General features: G+C 38.4%; 1 protein-coding gene across 1 annotated transcript in view; it reads right to left on the bottom strand.

Moving 5' to 3' along the window:
* EPHA6 (EPH receptor A6) overlaps positions 1-21,018 on the bottom strand; it is a gene marked incomplete at both ends in the record, with an annotated part of 451,179 nt that overhangs the window by 200,644 nt on the left and 229,517 nt on the right. Inside the window, 2 exons of the mRNA XM_083361258.1 lie at positions 17,972-18,307; positions 20,710-20,865. Of these exons, the coding sequence (XP_083217384.1) occupies positions 17,972-18,307; positions 20,710-20,865 (492 nt within the window). The remainder of the gene's footprint in view (positions 1-17,971; positions 18,308-20,709; positions 20,866-21,018) is intronic.

The raw sequence follows: 21,018 nt of genomic DNA, 5'->3' as shown, positions 1-21,018 counted from the left end.
ACAACAATCATGCAACTGTTTACATGTCTAAATTGTGCTTAGTTTATTGAGGTTTAGTCCTAAGCAAGTAGACTGCTCCTTAAACTTCTTAGAAGATCTCCACCCACCCACCCACATTACAGGAAATCTATTATAAAGTTTATGATAAAGAAACAAAAAAGCTCTATTCTGTAATGGATTATCACAAACATTGGTTTTCCTTGTGTTTTGTCATTTTCTCTTTGAATTCTGGTAATTGATTTCTATTTGGATAAATAAAATCCTGGATAATCCGCTAATATTCCATCCTATGGTCTGTTGTTCCCTCAACAAAGATGGGTTGATGATGTAATAGTGCTTGGCTATGCAAAATATTGCAACATACACTCAACCAGGTCTGTCTTCCAAGATGATATGACAAAATTCATCCATGAGATCACCACTTGTATAGGGGAATCTTTAGGGGCTTTGGAAATCACCCTGGAGCAGATGGATGAAAATAGATATTGACAAGAGAAAAATGATAGATGGAAATTTCATGATGAATCTTGTTAATTTGAAGGTAACAAGATTTTGATGAGGTGACTTTTTTTTTTTTACCAGATTGCAATATGTTTCTCCCATTAGTTGCACAATTCTATTCATTTGTTTTTCTGGCCTATATACCTTACTTTTAATGTACACCTTAATGGGGGCATGATGGCTCAACAGTTAAAGATGCTGACCTTGTCAGGTGGAAAGCTGACAGTCCAGTTCAAGACCTCACATTACTTGCCTCAGGTCCTGCCCATCTAGCAGTTCAAAAGCATGCAAGCGCAAGTAGATTAATAGATAGAAGTTCATGGGATGGTAACAGCATTCCATGCACCCTTGGCATATAGCTATGCTGGCTACAGGACCATTGAAATTGTCTTTGGACAATGCTGGTTCCCTTGGCCAAGAAACAGAGATAAACAGTCATCGGAAATGACCGACAGGGAAACCTTTATATTTTCACACCTTACTCTATCTATTGGTTCCAGATTTCACAATAGGATATTTTATGTTTACAGCAGCAGCAACTATCTGAAGGTTTTTGTGATTCTTGATGGTTGATTTTTTTCTTCTGTCCTTACTTATGCCCATGGTTGCTATGTATGTTTTAATTTTGGATCACAAAGCTATTTGTTCAAAGTCCCATTTAGAAACATCCCTATTCTTTTTCTTACAAAATACGCAAGTGTAGGCATGATTTTTGTTGCCTTGCCTAACAATAAATACTGTTACTTATTAGACAGATGAAACTAATATGTAGGATATTTCAAACCACCTAGGTATATCTTAATTGCTACAGTTAGGAATATACTATAGTATAGGAACTGGAAATATATAAAAGTGTAGGTATGACCTACATGGCACTATACCCTTCTAGGAAGGAGGATAGAATGATAAAATGGTGGTGGTAGTAGAGATGATGCTAATGCTAATGGTGATTTAAAAATAAAAGGTTTAAAGAGGAATAAAAAAAATTAAGATAGCAATTGCCCAATAGAAAAAAGGATGGAAGCCAAAATTCTATGTTTTCTTTTATTGTTTTCCTTCTTTCTACCTCCTCTTTTCATACTTTTTAATTTTCTATGCTTTTATTGTTTTGAAAACCTTTAATGAAAATATACAAAAATACAATTTTAGATTATTCCTGTGAAAAAGATGCATCATTGTTTGCAGATGGAAGTGGAGATTCTGTGGGTGAAAATCTATTGGATATGAACCATTATGTCTGCTGGTGTCTTTGTAGAAGAAGGATTTTTGGTAGGTCTACAAATGTGAAATTCTTTTACCCAAGCATGGCCAAATTATAGTAGAGGAATAATGTATCTAGAGAAGTTGACAGTCATTCAATTGTTGTTACAATTATTATTATTCACAATGGTAAATAGATGCTATAAAAATTATGTTTTTTCATAATGTTTTAAAACATGTAAAATAGATACAATCCAGAAAGCACAATATCTATATACAATTTAGGTGAGTTGCATGCAACACTCAGTAGATATAAATGTAAACATAGCACAGGTAAAAAAGATAGAACAACAAGTCCTACTAAATAGCTTCTAGACTAGAGAAAAAAAATAGAAGTACTCAATCATACATGTACACATGGGACAAAATTAAGTTTATAATTACAATTCATGAATAAAGATGCAGATGGGGCAGACTTAAAGTTCCTTTAATAATGCTAAATTACTCTAGGGAATGAACTGCTACATAACTGGCATAGCTCTATTCTGGATAAATGCATTTTGGCTCTGAACTTAATACAGCATAATACAGAAACATTTTCTTAAAATTTAAACAGGAACTGCAGTTTTAAACATTGCTTGAAAATTACAATAGTGAACTGTTGGAAAAATTAAATGGTTTTTGACTCAGCTACCTTTATTTAGATAAAAGTTTTTAATTTTTCATAAAGTCAAGGCAGGTTATAATGTGAGTTAAGATCTAATCAAATAATCCTTCCTTCCTTCCTTCCTTCCTTCCTTCCTTCCTTCCTTCCTTCCTTCCTTCCTTCCTTCCTTCCTTCCTTCCTTCCTTCCTTCCTTCCTTTTAGAATTTTTAAATCACTCTGATCAACACAATCTGGATGGTATAGATAAATACTTTTAAAAATGACATTTAATCGATAATCCACCAATAAAAAACTTGTTCTTGCTGTTAGCTGCGAAGTCGTGTCCGACTCATCGCGACCCTATGGACAACATTCCTCCAGGGCTTCCTGTCCTCTACCATCTTCTGGAGTCCATTTAAGCTCACGCCTACTGCTTCAGTGACTACATCCAGCTACCTCATTCTCTGTTGTCCCCTTCTTCTCTTGCCCTCAACCTTTCCCAGCATTAGGCTCTTCTCCAGTGAGTCCTTCCTTCTCATTAGGTGGTCAAAGTATTTGAGTTTTAGCTTCAGGATCTGGCCTTTTAAAGAGCAGTCAGGGTTGATCTTCTCTAGGACTGACCGGTTTGATTGCCTTGCAGTCCAAGGGACTCGCAGGAGTCTTCTCCAGCACCATAGTTCAAAGGCCTCAATTCTTTGGCGCTCAGCCTTTTTTATGGTCCAGCTTCCACTGCCATACATTGCAACTGGGAAGACCATAGCCTTAACTATACACACTTTTGTTGGCAGGGTGATGTCTCTGCTTTTTAGTGTGCTGTCTAGATTTGCCATTGCTTTCCTCCCAAGGAGCGAGCGTCTTTTAATTTCTTGGCTACAGTCCCCATCTGCAGTGATCTTGGAGCCCAGGGAAATAAAATCTGTCACTACCTCCATTTCTTCCCCATCTATTTGCCAGGAATTGAGAGGGCCGGATGCCATGATCTTGGTTTTCTTAATGTTAAGTTTCAATAGGACCCAGATTGTTGGGGGCAATTAAGCTGACTTTGTAATAATGCCGCTTGGGGGTTGTGTGAAAGCCCTAATAAGCAGGCATATACATAGAATGAAGGCTACTGCTAAGCTTGTAAGCCGCCCTGAGTCTTCGGAGAAGGGCGGGATATAAATGGAATTAAAATAAATAAAATAAAATAAACCCACTCTCCTTCTTCACCCACAACAAGAGGCTCTTTAGTTCTTCATCACTTTCTGCCATTAGAGTGGTATTATCTGCATATCTTAGGTTGTTGATATTTCTTCCGGCAATCTTAATTCCAAATTTGATTCCTCTAACCCTACGTTTCTCATGATGTGCTTTGCATATAAGTTAAACAGGCAGGGTGACAGTATACAGCCTTGCCAGACTCCTTTCCCAATTTTGAACCAATCAGTGGTTCCGTGTCCAGTTCTCACTGTTGCTTCTTGGCCCACATATAGGTTTCTCAAGAGACAAATAAGATGGTCTGGTACGCCCATCTCTTTAAGAACTTACCACAGTTTGTTATGATCCATGTAATCAAAGGCTTTAGCATAGTCAATGAAGCAGAAGTAGATGTTTTTCTGGAACTCTCTAGCTTTTTCCATGATCCAGTGTATGTTGGCAATTTGATCACTAGTTCCTCTGCCTCTTTGAAATCCTGCCTGTACTTCTGGTAGTTCTCAATCCACATACTGCTGGAGTCTAGCTTGTAGGATTTTAAGCATAACTTTAGTAGCATGAGAAATGAGTGCAATGGTGCAATAGTTTGAACATTCTTTGGCACTGCCTTTCTTTGGAATTGGAATGTAAACTGATCTTTTCCAATCTTGTGGCCACTGTTGAGTTTTCCAAATTTACTGGCAAATTGAGTGTAGCACTTTTACTGCATCGTCTTTTAAGTTTTTGAATAGCTCACGTGGAATACTGTCACCTCCACTAGCTTTGTTGTTGCTCAGCTTTTCTAAGGCCCACTTCACTTCACATTCTAGGATGTCTGGCTCGAGGTCAGTGACCACCTCATTGTGAATATCAGGGACATTAAGCTCATTCTTGTATAGTTCTTCTGTGTAATTTTGCCACCTCTTCTTAATCTCTTCTGCCTCTGTTAGGTCCCTGCCATTTTGGTCCTTTATCATGCCCATTTTTGCATGAAACGTTCCCTTCATCTCTCCAATTTTCTTGAAAAGATCTCTGGTCCTCCCTATTCTATTGTTTTCTTCTATTTCTTTGCACTGTTCATTTAAGAAGGCATTCTTATCTCTTCTAGCTATTCTCTAGAATTCTGCATTCAATTGGGCGTATCTTTCTTTTTCTCCCTTGCCTTTCACTTCCCTCCTTTCCTCAGCTATTTGCAAAGCTTCCTCAGACAGCCATTTTGCTTTCTTGCATTTCTTTTTCTTTGGGATGGGTTTGGTTGCTACCTGTTGTACAATGTTGCGAACCTCTGTCCATAGTTCTTCAGGCATTCTGTCTATCAGATCTAATTCCTTAAATCTATTTGTCACCTCTACTGTATATTCAACAGGGATATGATTTAATTCATACCTGAGTGGCCTAGTGCTTTTCCCTACTTTCTTCAGTTTAAGCCTAAACTTTGCAATGAGAAGCTCATGGTCTGAGCCACAGTCAGCTCCTGGTCTTGTTTTTACTGACTGTATCGAGCTTCTCCATCTTTGGCTGCAGAGCATATAGTCAATCTGATTTCTGTGTTGTCCGTCTGGTGATGTCCATGTGTAGAGCCGTCTCTTGGGTTGTTGGAAAAGAGTGTTTGCTATGACCATCACATTCTCTTGGCAAAATTCTATCAGCCTGTGCCCTGCTTCATTTTGTACTCCAAGGCCAAACTTGCCTGTTATTCCGCTTATCTTTTGGCTTCCTACTTTAGCATTCCAATCCCCCATGATGATAAGGACATCATTTTTGGGGTTAGTTCTATAAGGTGCTGTAGGGCTTCATAGAACCGGTCAATTTCATCCTCTTCAGCACTGGTGGTTGGGGCATAGACTTGGATTAGTGTGATATTGAATGCTTTGCCTTGGATTCGAACTGAGATCATTTTGTCATTTTGAGGATTGTATCCCAGTATTGCTTTTCCTATTTTTTTATTGACTATGAAGGCTACTCCATTTCTTCTGAGGGATTCTTGCCCGCAGTAGTATACCTGATGGTCATCTGAATTAAATTCACCCATTCCTGTCCATTTTAGTTCTCTGATACTTAAGATGTTGATGTTCAGTCTTGTCATCTCTTGTTTGACCACGTCCAGCTTTCCTTGATTCATGGATCTTACATTCCAGGTTCCTATGGAGAAAAAATCTTTACAGCATCGGACTTTCCTTTCACCACCAGACACATCCATAACTGAGCGTCCTTTCGGCTTTGATCTAGTCGCTTCATTCTTTCTGGCGCTACTAGTACTACATCTGCTGCCCCTAGAGGTGAGAGCTCTAGGGGACATGCTGTACCCAGGATGGATGTTTCGGACTATTCCCCCCTGGTATAGGCTTTCCAACTGTCGTGAGAGGGCGGTGGTTGGCCTGTCCTGGGGTGACACCCAGCTGAGTGGCAGTGGCTGGGTGGAGGCTCGGGACATCTATTTGCTCTCTGTTTGGTTCCTCCTTAAATCAACTGATTATGGACTGCCTATATCTGGACTGCTTTATGCCTTGTTTTAGGTACTCCTCTACGGACTTGCTCGCCCTCAGGGGTGCTCCCCCTTCCTGGAGGCGGCCCGCCTTTCCAGCCAAGTATAATCTCGAGGAAGGTCCCATCTATTGGGATCCTGAGAGATGGCCGGGCACGGTTATGGGCCTCCGACGTAAACCTAACAGGAGGTCCTTGATTTGTTTTTTGTCAAAAAATTTTTGGGGGTTAGGGAGGAGGGAGGGTTCTTTTTTTGGTTGTTTGGACGAGGGGGGCAGTCCAACTACCTTTGTTCAGGCTAGTGCTGAGGCTGATCGCGGAGGGGAGGAGCGGGGGTCGGCTGCTTCTGGGGCTCCAGGGCCAGTCGTGGGATTGTCCATTCCCACGACGATAGGGAATGGCAGCAGGTGTAGGAACAGAGGGCCGTATCGGTCTCAGGGAAGGCCTCTCCGCTGCTTACAAGCGGTGAGGCACTCCGACCCTCTGGTTCCGCCCCGAGGTCCCGGGAGTGAGGATGTGCAGCCTCCTGAGCTCCGGCTGGTGTATTTGAATGCCAGGTCGGTCGTTAATAAGGCTCCTCTCGTTCGAGACTTGGTCGAGGGTGAGCAGGCTGACCTGGCTTGCATCACGGAGACCTGGTTGGGCCCAGAGGGCGGTGTTCCTCTGGTTGATCTTTGCCCACCAGGTTTCCGGGTGCTGCACCGGCCTCGGGCTCAGGGTAGGGGTGGGGGAGTGGCTGTTGTTGTGAGGGAGACCTTGTGTCCGCGGGAGGCCACCGTTCCCCAGACAGTCGGGTGTGAGTCTCTCTTTTTGAGATGCGGCCCTGGTGCGCAGTTGGGCTTGCTGCTGGTGTACCTTTCGCCTAGTCACGCAGCAGCAGCCCTGCCTGAGCTGCTTGATGTCCTCTCTGGGCTGGTGGTTGAGTTCCCGAAACTTATAGTTTTGGGGGACTTCAACCTACCATCGCTGGGAGGATCATCTGAGTTGGCTCGGGAGTTCATGGCTTCCATGACGGCCATGGACCTGACGCAAGTAATTACGGGACCGACTCATGAAGGAGGCCACACCCTTGACCTTGTTTTCTTGTCTGGACGGTGGTTAGATGATCTTGGTGGGGGCTCTCCAATTATTATGCCCCTGTCATGGACCGATCATCATCTCCTGCGGCTGGTCTTCCGTTTTGCCACCCCCCGCCGTGGGTGTTTGGAACCACTCAAATGGTACCGCCCCAGACGCTTAATGGATCCCCAGAGGTTCCAGGCGGCGCTGGGGTCCCCACCTGCCTCCCTTGCTCACAGCTCGGCCGAGGCCTTAGTGGAAGCCTGGGAAAGGACGGCCACTGAGGCCCTTGACCGAGTTGTACCCTTGCGGCCCCTGACCCGGTGCAGATCCCGCCGGGCTCCATGGTTTTCTGCGGAGCTCCGGGAGATGAAGCGTCGGAGACGGGGCCTAGAGAGCGGTTGGAGGTCCAGCCGATCCGAACCCGACCGATTGCGACTAAGAGCCTATATTAGGTCTTATCTCGCTGCAATTAGGGAGGTGAGGTCCAACCACTTCGCCACCCTTATTGCGTCCGCAGATAATCGCCCGGCTGCCCTGTTTAGGGTGACTCGCTCCCTCCTAAATCAGGAGGTGAGGGAGGATCCCTTGCAGGGACGTGCCGAGGAGTTTAACCAACATCTGTCGGACAAAATCGCTCGGATTCGGACCGGTTTGGACTCTGACTGGGCAGAGTCTGACGATCAGGACACGGGTGGTCTTGTCGATATCATCTGGGAGGAGTTTGATTCTGTGACTCCGGAGGAAGTGGACAGGATCATGGGGAGGCTGAGCACCACCACATGTTTACTGGACCCGTGCCCTTCCTGGCTGGTTTATGCAGCCCGGGAGAGGACACGCAGCTGGTTCCAGGCAGTTATATCGGCTTCTTTGAGTGAGGGTATCTTCCCCGCCGTCTTGAAGGAGGCGGTGGTGAGGCCTCTCCTCAAGAAGCCTGCCCTGGACCCGGCTGTATTGAACAACTTTCGTCCTGTCTCCAACCTTTGCTTTCTTGCGAAGGTTGTTGAGAGTGTGGTGGCGCATCAGCTCCCTCTGGTCCTGGATGAAGCGGATTATCTAGACCCGTACCAATCGGGTTTCAGGCCCGGGCACAGCACGGAGACGGCATTGGTCGCGCTGGTGAATGATCTCTGGAGGGCTCGGGACAGGGGGCATTCCTCTGTCCTAGTCCTATTAGACCTCTCGGCGGCTTTCGATACCATCGACCATGGTATCTTGCTGCGGCGTCTCAGGGGATTGGGAGTGGGAGGCACAGTTTTACAGTGGTTCTCCTCCTATCTCTTGGGACGTTCGCAGTCGGTGTTGGCAGGGGGGCAGAGGTCGACCGCGAGGTCTCTCATTTGTGGAGTTCCTCAGGGGTCGGTCCTCTCGCCTCTCCTGTTCAACATCTACATGAAGCCGCTGGGTGAGATCATTCGTGGCTTTGGAGTTGGGTATCATCAGTACGCTGATGATACCCAACTTTTCTTTTCGACCCCAAACCACCCCAGTGATGCCCTCAACGTGATGTCCTGTTGCCTGGAGGCGGTTCGGGTCTGGATGGGGAGGAACAGACTCCAACTCAACCCCGACAAGACTGAGTGGCTTTGCATACCTTCATCCCGGGTTTATTCGGACATTCCACCTCTAGCTATGGGGGGTGAATTATTACCCCCCGTAGATAGGGCTCGCAACTTGGGGGTCCTCCTAGATTCACGGCTCACCTTGGAAGATCATATAGGAGCCGTGACTAGGGGGGCCTTCGCACAGGTTCGCCTGGTGCGTCAGTTGCGGCCCTATCTTAGCCGGGATGATCTATGCACGGTCACTCATGCGCTCGTGTCCTCTCGTCTGGACTACTGCAACGCTCTCTACATGGGGCTGCCCTTGAGGACCACTCGGAAGCTCCAACTGGTACAGAATGCAGCCGCGAGAGTGGTGTTGGGAGTCTCCCGATACTCCCACGTTACACCTCTGCTCCGTGAGCTGCATTGGTTGCCAGTTGTCTTCCGGGTGAGATTCAAGGTACTGGTAACGGTATTCAAAGCACTCCATGGCATGGGGCCGGAGTACCTCAGGGAACATCTGCTGCCGGCATCAAGCTCCCTGCGCCCTGTGCGTTCCCACAGAGAGGGCCTCCTCAGGGTGCCACCGATCAGAGAATGTCGATTGGTGGCCCCCAGGGGGAGATCCTTCTCTGTGGGCGCTCCGGAGCTGTGGAATCAGCTACCGGTAGAGCTCCGGACGGCGCCCGATCTTCGCTCCTTTCGTCGCGATCTCAAGACATTTCTGTTTGTACAAGCCGGCCTAGCCTGAGGGGGAGTGTTGGGGTTGTTTTATCTTTCGTTTTTTAATTTTTCTGGGGGTTTTTAGCGTTGTATTTATATTGTTTTTAACTAGGGCAATTGTTTAATCTTTTTTTTAATGTTTGTATTTGCTATTTTATTCTGCCCTGTGAACCGCCCTGAGTCCTCAGGGAGAAGGGCGGTATATAAATGTTATTAAATTAAATTAAATTAGTACTAGCCCTCTGCTCTTCCCCAGTAGCATATTGGACGCCTTCCAACCTGAGGGGCTCATCTTCCAGCATCATATCGTTTTGCCTTTTGGTACTGTCCATAGGGTTTTCATGGCAAAGATACTGGAGTGGGTTGCCATTTCCTTCTCCAGTGGATCACGTTTTGTCAGAACTCTCTGCTATGACCTTTCCGTCTTGGGTGGCCCTGCACGGTGTAGCTCATAGCTTCATTGAATTACGCAAGCCCCTTCGCCACAACAAGGCAGTAATCCATGAAGGGGAATAAAAAACTACAGAACAATAAAAGAGGGCAACATTGAATTGACATAAAACTTGAAATGCTACAATAGCACTATGCCAGTTTTGTATGAGAAAAGCACGATTCTAGAAGTATTATGATAATTGACTATTGTTGAAAAGAACTCACGGCCATTATCACTAACTAGCCTGTGTGCAATTCAAAAATTTTCAAATAGTTTTTCCAGATTCATTGTTCATGATTATAATCAACTTCCTTTATCCCAGAATTGTTTTCAGAAGGATCAAACAAAATATATTTCTTTAAAAAATGGATAATAAATGGGTGCATTTTTGTTTAAAAAATGCTGATAATTGTATTAATTAATAAATTAATTTCAGAATGTCACCTAATTTCATTAGAACTTTATTTGGAATAGTTTTAGTCTGGTGTTCACAAATACCTAACGTAATAAATTCCCATCTCCCCTAAGAAGGAATGCAGTATTAGAAAGTGATCCTTGATGGATTTATACTGCCATAAATCATAGCAATATATAAAAACAAAATGGAAGATTGATCTTAAGAATTATCTTCTCACAGTTAGAATAACAGCTTGCTTATATTTGTTCTACTTCTGTAATTAAAAAAACAATAGCACTTGAACACAATATGCTATATTTTGTGCAATCACTCAGGACTGGTTAGTAGTAGTTTTTTCTTTTGATCATAATAATAAATGATATGTTCTATCAAGTAAATTTTAGAATTCTAACTATAGCTTGGAAGGAAAATGGTTGATCCTCTCCAGCAGATATGATATGAACTACAAATCATAGTTAATACTTTAAATAGATTATTTTTACCAATGCTTTCCATTTATTGTTTAAAAACAAGGTTACTGCCTTATTGTTTCTGTTAATAGCAATATACAGGTGCAATTAAATAATAAAATGTTGGAATTAGTGCAGACTGCTTCAGCAAGACCATCGGTGAACAGAAGAAAGTACTGCAACCCAAATCTGCACATACTGTAGGTAACGCTTTGCAGCTTTTTTTTTTCTTGGAGATAATAATTTTAAAAGAGATGTACTTCTATGCATGTAGATAGTAGGATCTACAATGATACCAGTTCAGCTACATACTGTGTTATATTCCTCTTGTTAAAGGCAAATTATTGTATATGATCACTTATATAATAGTGACATAATCTGGGTTTATATAAATGCCTAGATGTAAATATGAAGTCATAAGGAGTTTAACAAAGGAAGATTTCAAAAATACAAATCAAAGAGAAAAATGCTTCAAAGTATTAGTGAAAAAATTAAGGAAAAGTTCTCCAAATCATTTTTATGAGCCCATATAATGCTGAAATACTGTTTTAAATGATATTCAGCCTTTTATTTATCTTCAATTGGAGAACATCAGCATTAATTAATGTTAGAGAATCAATCTGATTTTGAAAAATGTGAACAGTGCTAATATTCAATCATCTGAATCATTCCATTTTTTGTTGACTAATGTGGATGCAAAAAATAAAATCTCTTTGTTTCTGAATGTGCCAAATTAGAAATTGGCTCCATTGCTTGCCAGTTTTTCTTGGAATCTCATTTCAGATTTCTGAATAGCTTAATAATCCCTTAATTTGGTAACTGCAATGAAAGACAAATCTTGGATAAATAATTGCTTGTATTAAATCATGTGACTCTGTCTAGACAGCACAAAATATTTAATTCAGTTTTTGATGGCTGATATAATATAGTTGTCATTAAATCAGTCAAATCTTTTTGTTCTTCCAATTCTATCTGGGTTAGGTAGAAAGTAGTAGCTGGTATTATGATTGTCCTTTGATTTATTGAATTCTCAATATATTGCATTTGAAGGCCTTTGGTGTCTTCACTCTTGGTGTTGTTTTCTTCAGGTGCTGCTGCTTTTTGTGTTATAAGTTTTGTAGTTGTCATTAATGTTTGGACTTTAAGGTCTTCTATAGGTTGCTTTTGTTGTTCATTGAAATCTCCTATTTTAGTGTTAGTTTCCACTTCTTTTATTTGATTTTGGGTTATCTTTTCCTCATTTAAAGTCAAAATTTGATTTGGTGGCTTTAAGTTGTCAGATTTTTCTTGCAATTTGGCTTTAATTTGCTTTGTCATTGCCAAAATCATGTTCAGTATCAGTTTATAATCAAGTGGTGGGATGTATTCATCCCTTTCGTTGTCGTTTGCAGTTAAATCTTCCATGGAGGCTGTTTTAATAATAGTCAAAGATTTTCCACCTCCTGAAGAGTTGTATTCAGTGCCAGGTGTTCCCACCCTTATCTTAGTGTCAAGGACAGCTGTGTTATTCAGTCAGCTCTCACAACAAAAAAGGAAATTTACTTGCTGTACCAGGTTTTGCCACAAGATGTCATCAGTAACATATAACATACAATGTAGGAATTTTCTTTTCTTTTCTTTTTCCAAATTAATATAGAACTTTTGTAGGATTAGTCCAATTTTTTTTCCTTAATTCATAGCTTAGAGAAAAGATAGGGTAGTGGATTCCCAGCAACAAATAGAAGCTTTTTAGTAGATACAGATGAAATTATTTAATTTCTTTGCTGAATTAATTAAAGTTCTTTTGTAGCTTTAAGGCTTTAAGATTTGTTTCCAAAGTAGATATTCGCCGTTTTCTCAAAAAATGGAGAAAGAGATTTTCGGGAAAGTCCCACAGGAAGATGGTTAGGGAATAAGAAAGGTAAAAGCTCACCCAGGTCCTCCAGATTGCTTCTTAGTGCTAGGTAGTGCTTTGGCTTTCGGCAGGGAGTGGCTTAATGATTGGCCATCTTTATGGCTGGTCTCTTTTTCTTTGGGCCAAAGGAGACGATTCCGGATTCCAGTGGAGGGCTGCCACCCTTCTGCGATCACAGGAAAGTCCTACTCTTGGTAATCACCTCTCCAGGGTGATTTTTGACCCTTTTAAGAATGGACGGCAGGAAGCAGGTTGTTCCTGCACATCTGGAAGCACTGTGCGTGCAAACCGGAACCCTCAAACATCCTTTTCTTAAATTGGTTTGAAGAGAATGTTTTTTCCTTAACCCCCTTTCTTTTCTTTTCTTTTCTTTTCTTTTTAAAGTAGGATTGCTTCTTATCTCACACAGGATAAAATACATTGTTTAATACTGTCTTTAAAAGAACAAAACAAAAAGTAGGATCCATTTCCATAAAACTTATTTGTATTTATAATCAATCATACAATCAACAATTAACCTATTTATTTTTGCTGACATTTAATGATAGTAACAGTTCACAATTCTAAAGCTGAATCCACTATTCTCTAATGCAGGGGTGTCAAACTGCTGGCCCGCGGGCCAGATTCATCATGATGAAACCGCGCCCACCCCATTGTTGGCAATGGGGAGAAAGCTCCGATATGTCACATGATATCACATGACATCGTGAGTTTGACATGTCTGCTCTAATGTATTACTACTCAAAATATACGGTACTTCAATTCTATTGGGGTTTTTTTCAGCAGGAACCAGAGCAGTAAAATTTTCACAATTCTATTTTGTGAATAGTGCTACTTTTCCAGAGTTAACCCGATTTAAATAAATATCTGTTTACCATTCCAGCACAAAAGCTCATTTTTACTTGGGTCTTAATTACAATTTTGTTTTGCTCTGTTTAAATACAGCAATTTTAAAAACATTATGTTAGTGTTCACTCAGGGAGAATGCTAATGCCATCTCTGGCTACATGTCAAGCGTGAATATGTTATCATGATTTAGAAATAGTGCCATTCAAATTTTTATTTTGGGATGGCATTTTTGAAATAATCATATTTTCTTTGCAATAGTGATATGCTGCAACTGCTCTGGAATAAATTCAGGTGAAGGAGCTTTAGAAAGATATTACATAAACGAAAGGGAGAAGCACTGCTAAATGCAATTATAAAAAAGACATTAAACCATATAACAAGTCACACCATAGAGCAACCAATAGACAATGAAATAACAAAAACAATTCTAATTGGTTTGTATCAGCTTGTATGTGATATGAAAAATCTACAGCATTCAACAGACAACTTTACAAGTCAGAATTGATGATTTAAAAATATTAGTGAACAGATTAATTTGTTTTAAAATTTATAGCTTTCAACAGAGGGAAAGAATAGAAAAATATATAATAGAAATTGTTAGGTCAGGAAGAGAAAGAATGATTAGTAAACATACAAAGACTAACTTAGAGGATGGTAATGCTTGTATATACATTTGAAATCTTGTCACTGTTTTTTGTTTTGCTGTGGCAGAAACAAAAAGGTTTCAGATGTTTTAGGTTGAAACTTTTGGAATGGCTTTTGGATAAATGTACAGAGTCAGACATGGTATTAAAGACATTTTTTAAATGTATCAGAAAACAAAATATACTGCTCAAAAAATAAAGGGAACACAAGATAAGACATCCTACTATTAAATACAGTACATTGTGTTGTTTAAGTGTTCCCTTTATTTTTTTTGAGCAGTATATATGCTTCTTTTACCATGGTCTGTTTTTTTTATATACAGCCTTGTTGGTTTATAGGAGACATGGTGGTGCAGTGATTAGAATGCAGTATTTCAGGCTGATTCTGCTTAACAGCCAGGAGTTAGATCCTGACTGGCTCAAGGTTGACTCAGCCTTCCATCCTTCCGATGTCAGTAAAATAAGGACCCAGATTGTTGGGGGCAATATGCTGACTCTGTAAACTGCTCAGAAAGTGATGTAAATCAGATGTCCCCAACCCCCAGGCCACAGCTTGCTACTGGGCCATGATCTGTTAAGAACTGGGCTGCACAAGTGATGGGCGAGTGCACAAAGTTTCATTTGTGGGATTAGATTGAGTGTGTAAAGCACTGTAAGATGATATATACTGTAAGTTTAAGTGCTGTTGCTATTATCAACATGTGTACTTAGTGTATTTTTAAAAAAGAAACATCTATTTTGTTAATCTATGATGGGTTGACAATAAAACCTAAGTATGTACATTACTTGCATCTGTACAATAATTATTACATTATGGTACTTACACTGAAAAAGCTTCATAGAATAGAGGATAATTTATTGTAGAATGAACCAGTGTCCTTGAGCATATTCAGAAAGTTTTATAGGGAAGAATGCAGTGATACACTGAAGTATGCAGTGATAAAATGGTAACCCTACATAAAAGGTTTCTAGAGAAAGTAATTCAATTTTTTATGTTTACAAATTGTACGGATCTACAAAAGAGATATTGCTGAAAACTATATATTTAAAAGTTTTAAATTATATAAATTTAAAGTCTTTGATAATTTATAATTATATAAATTACATAAATATGCATTTTTAATGAATGTCTATTTCTAGTTTGTTCAAAAAAATGATGCACAAAGTACAACAGTCCATAAGTGCCAGCTGTTCATTAACGTGGTTTTAACAATGACAATGCAATAGGTATATTTTTGCCCCAAGAAATCTGAAAATAGGTAGAGAATCAGCTGTAAAATAAATTAAAACTCAGTTGATAAAAGCCTTGGAATATTTCAAGGACTAGAACAGTGGCTCCAGGATTACTAAAATGATTCAAACTTTGTATTAATTACTTTTGAAACAGCATTCTATTATTTCAGTCTTGATTATGTGGAGATATATAGTGAAAACCTAAGAGCCAGTTAGGAATCTTAGGAAAAGGAGATAAATGATTATATAAATCTTTCTATCTTGATGCTGCTCTGTTTTACCTTCACCACAGCAGGAGGCTACTGATCTCTTTACCTAGAAGCTTTGATCCAGGACTTAAACTGCAATATGTGGAAGACCAAAGTTTTTATCTTTCCCTTTTCCTGCACAGTCTTGAAAAGTTTGGATTAGAGTCCAAGAGTAAGATTATAGGCACATCTTTGATACCAATATTTCATTTCTTTCTGGGATTATTTAAGATGGGAGTAAATAGGATCGCTATTTATATTAAAAAGTTCTTCATCAGCCTTCATACAATCGTCAAAGACTTCAAGAGTTTAGCTAAAAATAGTTGAAAAGCTTAACATTAGAGAAGGCTGCTTTCAAGGCTTATGGTATCCTGTGATTACCTCAAGATTCAGGTAGCAGAAAATTCAGCCCCATCTTCAGGTTCTTTGTCTCCCTTTCAAACTGTTTAGGGGTTTGATTTGATTATTATCAATTTTATTGCTTCCTTCAGCTAACACATTAGATCAGAGGTCCCCAAACTTTTGGGCACCAGGGACTGGTTCCGTGGAGAGAGGTTTTTCCAAGGACTAGAGAATGTGTGGTTTTGTGTGCTACCTGCATCTCACCGATGGTGCTTTGCTTGTTTGTGCAGACTGGTTGCTGGCATGCTGCGGCCAGGTACTGGTCCACAGACTGGGGGTTAGGGACCCCTGCACTAGATGTAAGTATAGGCATCTCCTGCACTGATATTTTTATATTACAGATATTGACAGCTCAATATTTCAACTATAAAACTTAAATAAAAACACACTATATAACCTTAACTTTCAGTATTTTTGTGGAAACAAAAAATAGGAATTTAATATTTTAAGCATTTCTTTAGTTGCTTAATTTAATTTAATTTAATTTAATAATTTGATTTCTATACCGCCCTTCTCCCGAAGGACTCAGGGCGGTGAACAGGGCAATACTTGCTTCTCTTATTGTCAATTATTGCACATCATTACAGAAAATGTTTGAATTAAACTGGTTATTTCTACTTTGTATATAATTCAATAACTAAATATTTAACATTGGACTACAGATTCAGTACAACAGAAAAAGGCCTGTTCAGTTCTTAGAACTAACTGAATAATTATATACTTCATTATTTTATTTGTAGCATTTATTTCTAATAATGCCAATCATCTGCAGTTATTCTAGTAAAAATATATGATTCTCCAAGAAAACATAATATTTTGGATATAAATACATTTTATACTAGATATAAATGCATTAAAATAAATAAAATGATTAAAGCAGCTTAATGTTACACTTCAATTCAGGCATTGTTTAGCATGCATTGTTAATAACAGGCATTATTTAACAATGTGTGGACCCTCAGATTATTCCTTTGTCTAACTGATTTATATCCTGCCCTTACACAAAGAAGGCAACTTAAGCCATTAATAATAAAATAAAAGGCTTCAGTTAAGAAAATCAAGCTGAACAAAATTTAAAATGATTCATGGATGGTAAAATCCAGAATAAAAATTAAAATTCATCAAAATATAGATTAAGGAAATCTCATTGTTATTCTTCTTAAAACTAGAGACCTCTTTCCCATGTACATGTAGTAATATTTGTGACACATATTATTGTGAAAAATGCGTGTACATAAATGTAGTAAAAAATAAGTCAATATTACAACAATTACATGAGAAAAGCCCTGCTATATTTTTAAATAAAGTACATCACATGTATGCACATATAAAAAAACAGTGTTTTAATCATATGATCACTTGAATTTTGTGACTTCATGAATGTCCTTGCTATTCAGTCAGATAAATAATTGGAGATTTTGTATTTTCATGCACATATAGAAGATTGCTTGACCAACTAGGCAATACCTCTAAATTCATATTTGACAGTGTCTTCACAAAAAGCCCCAACAATTCATTAATTTGATGTTTATTAATACAATATTGTGAAAATGTATTGTTGTCTACTTGAAAAGAATGTTAGATTTGGATTTAACAAACCAGCTATAGAGGTAATTTTTGTGAAATTAAATTAATGAAACATGAAATAATGTGTTAAACAACTGAAATGTAGTTTGCACACATAAGGAAGAGTTTCTTTACCTCATAGTTTTGATAGTTGACTGTTAAATTAAAAGTCGCAAATCAGTATTATGATAGTAAATAGATTAGAAAAATTCTTTGGATTATATACGTGATAAAATGTTAAAAATAGACTTGCCCAAGGAAAAATAAACCACATCAATCAACATTATTTGAATAAAGTTAAGTTAGGCTTGTTGTGGTAAATTGTTTTTGAAGTCTTACTATGTATTCTGCAACCATTTTCCCCCAAAATAGGACTATGGAAATATAAATAATCTGAAATAGGACAAGTATACTTTCTTCATATTTATTAATAATAATTCACAAAATATATTATTAGCCATATTGCATTTTATAAACTCTGATACACAAATAAGAAGAAACTCACCATTTTGATCTGTGGTAATTGTGATGGCTGTGAACTGCTTTGGTGAAAAACTTAACTCAGAGACACCATTCATTGCTTCTATTTCAAAAGTGTAGTTCGCATGGGACACAAAATCAAGCACAGTCACCGAAGAATTTATAAGCCCACTATGTCTTGGAACAAATCGGATTCCACCTCCACATATCTCACACCGCCTGGTATCAGATCCACATTTTTTACAAATGACACTATAGGTAAGGTCTTTTCTCCCTCCTGTGTCACTTGGTGGACTCCATTCCAACATAAGAGCTGTTTCATTTATATTAAAGATGACATTCCTTGGAGCAGAAGGTGGTCCTACAAAAGGAAAAAGAAAATAATCTGCATAAGTGTCATTGTCTTATATTAACCTACACATTCACACTGAACATATTTTCCATCCTTGATTTACAAAAACAAATTGTGTAGGGCAAATATATATCAGGATATACTGAAACAAATGAGACAAAAGCTGTGAAGGACTCTTTTTTAAAATTTCTTCACAAACATATGGAAAGAGAAAAAAAAACATTCATTTGTGCTCGTACAATGATATATGTAAAATACTCTGTAGTAATTTGGACAACATCAGAATTTAACTAGGCAAACACAAACATGTAAAACTAGGAATAAGTAGTATCCAAATTCAGAACACATTCAAGACACAGAATCTACAGAATCTAGCAGCTGATAAAGCAGGTATAAAATATGGATTGACTGTTCTGAGATTTGACAACATGATTGATAGTTTTGAAGCCTTTTGTAACTACTTTCCAGTTGTCACACATAATTATACATGACAGAAAAAGTAAATATGAATTCATTTTATTGTTCACATGTTATATGTTCATAATTTCATGAATCTTTTCCTAATAGGTAAAAAGGATTTTGCTGTGATTATTTTTTTATTTGTGAACTATAACAAAAGATCAAATTGAAAAATATGGGTTTCAGTATGCATATGCATATGCATTTTGCATTATTGTATCTATTTAAGAGGGGAAAAAATCAAATTATTAACATAAAAATATCAGTGGATTTCTCATCTGTTTTCAAAAATCATGGAACTGTAGTATTAATATGCTTCAAGCCATCATGGATCCTGTTTGTTTTGTTCTACAATAATAAATTGAGATAAATGTGGCATTTATAATAAGAAGTATTCAAAACCTAAAGGAGGTCAGCTTCTGGGGACATACTGTCACTATTTTGAAGTGGTTATTGTTAACAAAAACGATATTTTTTTAAAACAACTTCTTACTGGCTATACCAACTGGCCATAAATTTCTGTATGCCCATTAATAATTTGATTGCATTGACAATATTTTCTCAATGTCATTTCTCTAACACCTCCACTAAGGCATATGGATATTTATTTGTAATTCAGTATATAATAAACTGTATAGATGAAATAAATTGTAATCCATGGAAATGTAACACATAATAAATTTGTTAATCACTACGATCTTTGTTAATTCGGTATAAATATCATTTGTAGACCAAATTATGTCCAAGTTATTTTTTTAAAATTACAATTTGTTAATGATTTTCATAGTTCATCAATGTACAGAGGATTTTAGACTTGGTTTATAACAAAAATATGATTTATTGTCCATTTGTACTGCTGTGAACAGGAAATTGTTATCAATTGTGGTAGGAGTGTTTAAAAGTGTATAAATGACAACGTGCAGATTCTTAAGAAATAGACACCCTTCATACTCAAGGGCCCTCATGCCAATTTGCATGACGATTAAATAGGTTTTTAATTGCCATTAAATTATGCCAACTAAACTGTGATTTCATGCAAATATTAAGCTGTAATGACATGCAGTGAATCATTTACTAAGATTTAGAACTTGGAACAAAGAGAGACAATTAATTATAATCCACAGATTCTGCTAAATTATGTGTCATTGGGATTTTTATGAATGTGGCCTGATTGCTTTGTTATCATTTATACATTATACATAGATTATATGTCACATTGGGGGGAAAAAACCTGGCAGTCATATCCTTTTTTGCAGACATCTGTGAGTAATACACTCTGGAATTTCCTTATGTTATATATTTTGTTTAGGCAAGCAAATACATGGATGATTTTAAATTATGCATGCATTATATTCCAGATCTAACAAGTAGTGAATGTTAATTATTGCATTTAAAGGAAAAGTATATGATATCCACTACCTAGACAGATAAGTTGGTCTCACCTAAGAATCTTAGTATAATTAAAGGATTCAAATGAATATCTTGGAAAGAACAGCAACATTGTCAAGGATGTGCCTATAATCTTATTCATCCACTCTCCCCGATTGTGCAGAGAAAGGAAAAGATAAAAATGTACTCTTACACAGCTTTCAGTTTAAGTCCTGGATCCTTGAGAAGGTTTATCCATGTATTGCTGAGTTCACATTGACTTGATGCCACATAATCAATTCATACAGAATCACATACAGAAAAATAAACACCAGTTATCACCAAAATGTTACTAAAAGTGTAATTATTCTATTAATAATGGAGTTGGTGCAGTGAAAAAAAGTGTGCTGTTGTTTTGGTGATACACCAGGCTGAGGAATCCTTTTTCAATATATAAGTGTCTTGGGTCTAAAGGAAAAATTAATTTGCATTTTTGATTAGCAAAAACAAATGCTGTTTTTATCATTTAAGATAATAAGAGGGATAAGTGAAGAATTTTAAACACCAGGATCAATTAAACTTACGGGTACATGCCATAGTTGGTGGATCCTTATCAGCTCGGAAGTAACCCTTTTCACACTGGCATACAGATGTTGCTTCCACGAAGGTTTGGCTGTGTGGAGGACACTTGGAACACTTTATATTTCCAGCAAATGCTTTATAGAATCCTGACCGACAAGCTGTGAAAAAGAGGAAAGCAACTATACTTAATTTATGCTAGATTGCCTATTCCTATATAAAAACATTTTTCTCTGTCTTTTTCAAAGCATAGTAACACTGTAATGTGACGTAGAAATGGAATGCAGCTTTGGAATGTATAGGTAAGTACAAAT

The sequence above is a fragment of the Vipera ursinii genome (assembly GCF_947247035.1).
Source record: "Vipera ursinii genome assembly, chromosome: 4".
NCBI lineage: Eukaryota > Metazoa > Chordata > Lepidosauria > Squamata > Viperidae > Vipera > Vipera ursinii.
The sequence above is the reverse complement of the archived record's forward strand: the minus strand, read 5'-3'. Positions and strand labels throughout refer to the sequence as shown.